Source organism: Sinocyclocheilus rhinocerous, unplaced genomic scaffold (genome assembly GCF_001515625.1).
Source record: "Sinocyclocheilus rhinocerous isolate Xijiao unplaced genomic scaffold, SAMN03320098_v1.1 scaffold594, whole genome shotgun sequence".
Classification (NCBI taxonomy): domain Eukaryota; kingdom Metazoa; phylum Chordata; class Actinopteri; order Cypriniformes; family Cyprinidae; genus Sinocyclocheilus; species Sinocyclocheilus rhinocerous.
This window is the reverse complement of record NW_015645059.1, coordinates 2,012,846-2,020,058: the sequence shown is the minus strand read 5'-3', so window position 1 is coordinate 2,020,058 and position 7,213 is coordinate 2,012,846. Positions and strand designations below refer to the sequence as shown.

The 7,213-nt window shown below is 35.0% G+C and overlaps 1 protein-coding gene across 2 annotated transcripts; it reads left to right on the top strand.

The window, feature by feature from the left end:
* Window positions 1-6,956, top strand: LOC107705263 (pyruvate dehydrogenase (acetyl-transferring) kinase isozyme 3, mitochondrial-like). 2 transcript variants are annotated; one of them, XR_001636055.1, is made up of 12 exons: window positions 1-332; window positions 1,671-1,812; window positions 1,892-1,963; window positions 2,795-2,979; window positions 3,062-3,151; window positions 3,949-4,026; window positions 4,153-4,229; window positions 4,380-4,481; window positions 4,566-4,673; window positions 6,045-6,158; window positions 6,249-6,901; window positions 6,945-6,956. XR_001636055.1 is itself a non-coding variant. In XM_016508486.1 (11 exons), exons 1-11 carry the CDS (start codon window positions 230-232, stop codon window positions 6,390-6,392), a joined length of 1,215 nt encoding a protein of 404 aa, XP_016363972.1. In that variant the 5' UTR covers window positions 1-229; the 3' UTR covers window positions 6,393-6,955. The 2 variants fall into 2 exon arrangements, 1 of the variants encoding a protein (XP_016363972.1); XM_016508486.1 differs by having other exon boundaries at window positions 6,249-6,955.
* Window positions 6,957-7,213: the final 257 nt, after the last annotated feature.

Here is a 7,213-nt window from a genome sequence, read left to right as displayed (position 1 = left end):
TTCGCTCTTGTGTACGTGCTGTTTAGCGCAACAGTGGCTGTGCGTGTAACGTTACACACGTATAATACAGACAGTGTTCTGTTTCTAAAATATTATGTAAAAATAATATGAAACGGAGGTGAATTTTCGGATACGGATGTTGCGGTGCGCTCTACTCTTTGGACGATCCCTGCCATGATCCCAATATAAGGATTTTTGTTCATAACCAGCCTGGCCTAATCGGTTCACAATGAGACTGTACGCATTTCTTCTGAAGGACTATTTACCAAAGATAGAATATTATTCCAGGTTTTCACCATCGCCCCTGTCAATAAAACAGTTTCTGGAATTCGGTAAGTGAGCGCATCCATCAGTGAAGACTGACTGACAGCGGCACTTGTTACTTTGATGCAGCATGATTATGTCGATTGTCTCATAAAATAAATGTTTAATAACCCCTCATTGTTTTAGTGTATGTTTAGTGTTCAGATTGTAAATGCGACAAATCTGGTAAACAAGAACTTTGTTCATTTTGGAAAGAAAACATTCACTGGACGTTTCTGTCTTATATTTTTGAGGAAATTGGTTGTTTTTATGACTATACGAGATATGCCACCTAATGTTTTCCAAAGTTAACTTTTAAAGATGTTTTATAAATAATTATACACATTAGAATCATTGATGGCATGTATGTCTATAAATATTTTGCCTACATGTTTGTCCTTCAAACATTTATGGTCATTTATCGTGTTACTTGTTGATGTCATACACTCGTTTGCATATGAACCATCTCATATTATAATACTATTAAATGTAACTATAATAATATGAATATAGAATAACTGCCCGTTAATCTAACTGTACTCCCTCTAAGTACTTTAATAAGAGGGAGAGGCTCTTTATGTAAATGCAATATGAAGTGTGTGATACGAACACTATGTAGACTACACCTAGGTGAGGTCAAACACAACAGCTAGTCACAATAAATTGTTTTTTAAATAGATAGTTCACCCTAAAATGAAACTTTATGCCATTAAATCACCCGTTGTGCTAAACCATATCACTGTGGAGCAATAAAAGTTTCATTAATTTACATTTTTGGGAATGGTCTATCGAACAAAAACACTAATAGCACAGAAAGGACTGTTATAATGACATGAGTCAGAAGAAAGGCTTATGCAACAAGGCTAATTATGATATTAGTTACAATCTTAAATAAATTATAGGGATAGTTAATCCTGCTTGTGATGTTTCAGCTGAAAACATTGGTGTGTGCTCTGTAGGCCTAAAGTAAGAATGAATCTTTGCCACATAATTTAAGTACATTTTTATTTGTATAACTTTTCCGAATACACAAGAGTTTCAAAGCAGCTTTTCATAAATTCATGATGTTAATGTTTATAATATATTACTATTTTCATGGCTTATAGTTGCGTTTACCTGATTAGAGGTAGCCTGATAATATACAGTAGTTTACATTTTGTGAAGATACACACTGTCAAGCAGTTTAGATTGGCTATGTAGAATGTAATAGTTTAAATAAGTTTTTTTGTTTTGTGTTCGGCCGTTGTTCAGTGCTTTGCAGGTGTCTCAGGTATGAATGATAAAGCATTTTGGCACTTTCCCAACTGTAAACACTAACAGCCCTTCGTGTTTTCCCAGTTATTTATGTCTGGTTGCTGAATTTTCAGGTAGGGATAATGCGTGTGAGAAGACGTCTTACATGTTCCTGCGGAAGGAGCTGCCGGTGCGTCTGGCTAACACTATGAGAGAGGTCAATCTGCTGCCTGACAAGCTCCTCAGTCAACCTTCAGTCAAACTGGTGCAGAAATGGTTAGTATAAATGAGTTTAAAATGGAGGACGTCAGATGAACGTTCACTGAAGCCTGAGTCGGGCCAAATCTCTCCACAGGTACATGCAAAGTTTTTTGGAACTTCTAGAGTTCGAGAACAGGAAGCCAGAAGAACCACATGCCCTGAATGAGTGAGTAGGACTCTTTTTATTATGGTTTTTTTTTTTGCTTTGGCTTTTGTGAGCCATCTAGATGGTCTTGTTCTGCAGGCAGTTGCACGGCATGCTATTATATTTTCACTCGAGGTGAATTCAGGCCAGAGTTGAGAACAGAGGAATCAGATAGTGACTGAAAGCTGCCCTGACAGTGGAAAAGAACAAATCTGCATGTTGGGTCAGCAAAAACAAAGGGAGAATCCTACTCACATGCCATTTCTACACACAATGGCCTTTTTATTAATGGCCTATTATTTATACAAAATACTATAAATGACCTGAATGACTAAAAAATGGAGCAAAGATTTGGGTTTACTTACAGTTGCTCTAGCTAAACAATTAGGTCAGTGTTGGATATGTTTATTAGCCAGTATTGGATTTTTTATTGTTCATGTTAATTTCCCCTATTTTTACATTTAGATTAACTTTGTCACGCTTACTTAATAGCGTTCATCTTTAAAAACACTACTCATTTTTAATAACACTGTTAACTGTAATCTTTAGCAAATCTCAATAAATATACATTTTTCATACTGTAAATTCTAATGTTGTGATGCGTAAATTCACTTTTAGCGTTCAAAAATGTAGTTTTAATCTAGTTTTTAGTGTTTTATTTTTAGGCAAAATAAAATGTAGTTTTATTATTGACCATAATATGAAAATAATCATCATCTTATCGATCTCAGATAGAATTTCAGTATTGTAATATTTATTTTAAAACCTTTTATAACCTGTTTCTATTTATCTCTTTAAGATCTACAAAATTTGTTTAATTAACTTTTTTCCCCCATATCAACATTTTTCTAGCTTTCTGGAGACTCTCATTGAGATCAGGAATAGACACAATGATGTGGTCCCAACTATGGCCCAGGGTGTAATTGAATATAAAGAGAAGTTTAGTTTCGATCCATTCGTCAGCTCCAACATCCAGTACTTTTTGGACCGCTTCTACACCAACCGAATCTCTTTTCGCATGCTCATCAACCAGCACAGTACGTCACGCAAAAAAAGACACCACTTACAGGACCATAGCTTTTCATAGTTTTATCGTAATTGCTTTTCTCTTTATTACAGCTCTCCTTTTTGGCAATGACATCAACCCAGCCCATCCAAAACACATTGGCAGTATTGATCCCAACTGCAATGTTGCTGAGGTGGTGACTGGTAGGTTTAGAGATTTTATTTTTTATTTATTTAGTGTCACATACACTACCATTGAGAAGTTTGGGGTCTGTAAGATTTCATTTTATTTTACTTTATTTTATTTATTTATTTAAAATAAATATTTTTATTCAGCATGGACACATTGTCCAAAGTGACAGTAAAGACATTTTTAATGTTCATAATATTAATTGAGATAGTGAATTGGTGGGTTTTTGTTAAATGTGAGCCAAAATCATCACAATTAAAAGAACCAAAGACTTAAACTACTTCAGTCTGTGTGCATTGAATTTATTTAATACACGAGTTTCACAACTTTTCCACGACATTCTAATTTATTGAGATGCACCTGTATTTTAAATAAATGCTCGTTTTGAACTTTTATATTTATCAAGGAATACTGAAAAATGTAACACAAAAATATTAAGCAGCACAACGTTTTCAACATTGAATAAAAATGTTTCTTGAGCAGTAAACCGGGATATTAGAATGATTTCTGAAGGATCATGTGACACTGAAGACTGGTGTAATGGCTGCTGAAAATTCAGCTTTGCCATCACAGGAATAAATTACATTTTAAAATATATTCAAATAGAAACCAATTATTTGAAATTGCAATAAAATTTCATAATACTGTTTTTATTATATTTTGATCAAATAAATGCAGCCTTTGTGAGCATAAAAGACTTCTTTCAAAAAATCCTACCAACCCCGAACTTTTGAATGGTAGTGTAGGAAAACCACCCTTATCTTATGTTAGGATTTTGTGCTCCACTGATTCAGCGTTATGTTGTTTTCAGATGCATACGAGACGGCCAAGATGGTGTGTGAGCAATATTATTCAGCTGCCCCTGAACTCAAGATAGAGGAATTCAATGGTACATGTCCTTCGGATTCTCTCACAAAACTCAATATATAATGTTTGTTTCAGAGTTGCTTCATGTCTAATCCATGTAGAACTTTTGGAGGTCCAAAATAGTATGAATATGTTACTTTTTATGTAGCAAAGGCTCCTCAAATACCCATCCAGGCTGTGTACGTTCCCTCACACTTGTTCCACATGCTGTTTGAATTGTTTAAGGTATGTTTCTAAAACTTGCAGATGCATCTTGAATATGATATATCAGAGTACCAGCATGTGTTAAGCAATACAATATTTAGCAGCTCTTATCTTCGTGTTTTTCCCAAGGCCATGACGTATTGTTGTAACAGCTTGTGTTTGTGTTTTCAGAACGCAATGCGGGCCACCAATGAGCTCCACGAGGGTAGCAAGGAGGGTCTTCCTCTTATAAAAGCAAAAGTGACCCTGGGGAAGGAAGATCTCTCTGTGAAGGTCAGTTTGGTTGCAAATCGGTTTTCTTTGCAAACGTGCACGTGGCATGCCTTGATCCTAAACGTCCTGTGTTTTTCATCATAGATCAGTGACAGGGGAGGGGGTGTGGCTTTACGGAAGATTGACAGGCTGTTCAACTACACCTACTCGACTGCACCAACACCCAGTCTGGACTCCAAACGAGTGCCATTGGTAAAGAAGTGTGACTACAATATTCTTAAAACAAAAACAATATTCCTGTCACTTAGTCACCCTCATGTGGCTACAAAACACCAGTATGACTTTTTATAAGACCGTGGAACACAAAAAGAAATGTTTAGAAGAATGTTAAGACTGCTCTTCTGCTTGTCCAAAAAGGACACAAAAAACATGTTGAAAATGATTTTACAGTCTTCTAAAGCCAAACAATCCCAAATTTAAGTTATTTTCTGTTATACTAAAATAATTTGGTTAAACTCAAAATTTCATGGAACCTGTCAAGAATATGTTGATGTTATTATTATTATTATCATTATTATTATTTATTTAGCCAAAACTGACTTGGCTAAAACTAAAAAACTATTAAAAATCCTCTGAAGTTGAAGTACTAAAATTACTAAAACTGAAATCAGTGTAAATTCAAGCTAAATATAAATATTTGAATAAACTCTTTAGTTTATTCAAAATGACAAAAGAAATGACAAAAAGAACAAAATGACAAGAGAACAAAACGAAATTACCAAAACTAAAATGAAAATAATATGGAAGCCCGTTTCCGAATAAAAAAAGGTAATTGACATTTTTATCTCACAATTCTGGCTTTTTTTTCTCTGAATTGCGTGATAGAAACTCACAATTCTGACTATTAGTGAGATATAAACTCGCAATTCTGTGAAATGAAGTCAGAATTGTGCTATATAAACTCGCAGTTGTGTTACAAAATCAGTATTGCGTGATACAGTATAAAGTCGCAGTTCTGAGAAATTTTTTCTCAAAATTTCGAAATTGTTTATATCTCGCAATTCTGACTTTAGAACACGCAATTGCAAGTTTATATCACGCAAGTTTATATCATGCAATTCTGAGAAAAAAAGTCAGAATTGCGAGTTATCTCGCAGTTTATATAACGCAATTCTGACATTACGACTAGCAGTTGCGAGTTTATATCTCACAATTCCGAGGAAAAAAAGTCAGAATTGTGAGAAAAAGTCGCAATTATCTTTTTTTATTTTTTATTCAGTGGCGGAAATGGGCAAATAAAATAACAAAATAGAAAAAAAATATATAAAAATAAAAGCTAAATCAAAATATAATAATATAATAAAGTAATAATATATAAAGTAACACTGTTTAGAACAACACTGTAAAGTTGTATGTATTTATTTATGCTAATTTCATGGTGCTGTTTTTTTCTTGAACTTCTTATTTTGTGTTCACTGGAAAAAGTAAAGTCATAACAGTTTGGAAGAACATGAGTGTGAATAAAGAACGACACAATTTTAGGAAAAACAACCAACTTTAACCTTGAACAACAGTTCTAAATGTAGCATTGTCCTCTGTAACCTGATCTCCACGCGTCTCTAGGCTGGATTTGGACATGGTTTGCCGATATCCAGACTGTACGCCCGCTATTTTCAAGGGGACCTGAAACTGTACTCAATGGAAGGCGTAGGGACCGATGCCGTCATCTACCTGAAGGTAAAAGCAGCTCTCAATTTGCACTTTATTTCATTGTTCCACCGATGGGTTTTGAGTGACATCCACCCCGTCATCATCTTCTCTTGCCAGGCTCTCTCCAGCGAATCATTTGAGCGCCTGCCCGTCTTCAACAAATCTGCTTGGCGACACTATCAAGGAGGCCCAGGTGCGGATGACTGGAGCAACCCGAGCAAAGAGCCCCGAGATACCTCAAAATACAAGGCCAAAAGATAATCGCACTCGCCCCATCCATGTCCCACTGCACCCATTACAGACCTACCGTCTTTAGTCTAGCTTCAGTTGCCATGGCAACATCACATCGATGCTGAGTGTTCTATACTTGTTAGCATTTCCAGAGCAGGAGAGCTGATGATGTAAGTGTCATTAAGTCTCTGCTCCTTCCTCCTGTGTGCAGCTATAGACGTAAGATACAGAACCTCCTTTTAGTGTCTTCCAGGGCGGTTAGAGGAAAGAGTGAACATTTGTGGCGGGGGGGGTCAGATACTTTGGTTCTTTTTTTAATTGTGCCACACAGTAGCCTCCCCGTTTCATTTTCTAAAACAGCCAGAGAAGGACGTCTGGAGTTTGAGAAGGTCAAAACAAAAAGCATTTCTTTTGCTGCCATTCACAAGCACTAGAGAGAGGGTTTGTCCACACTTTCTGTGGCTACGACTCCCGTTTTCTTGGCAGTGGACTAATGGAGAAATAATTTGAAATGGCTCTGAAGGAATGAAAATAATTTGGTTAATCTCAAAACTACATGAAAACTGTCAAGAACATGTCGAGGTTATTTTTCACCCTAAAATCAAAAGAAAAATATGAAGCAATATTTTGCATAAAGAAAATGAAACTTTATAGTACAATTAGCCTAGTCATTTTTTGCGTTATGACATTAATTTAATAATGTGTTATATTTTAAAAGTATTTTATGTTTTTTATATATATATATATATAACGTATATAATAGTAAAATGTATTATTTTGAATTAGAAAATCATTTTATTGCATTATTAAAATTATTGTGTATATATACACAATAATATATATCATAAATA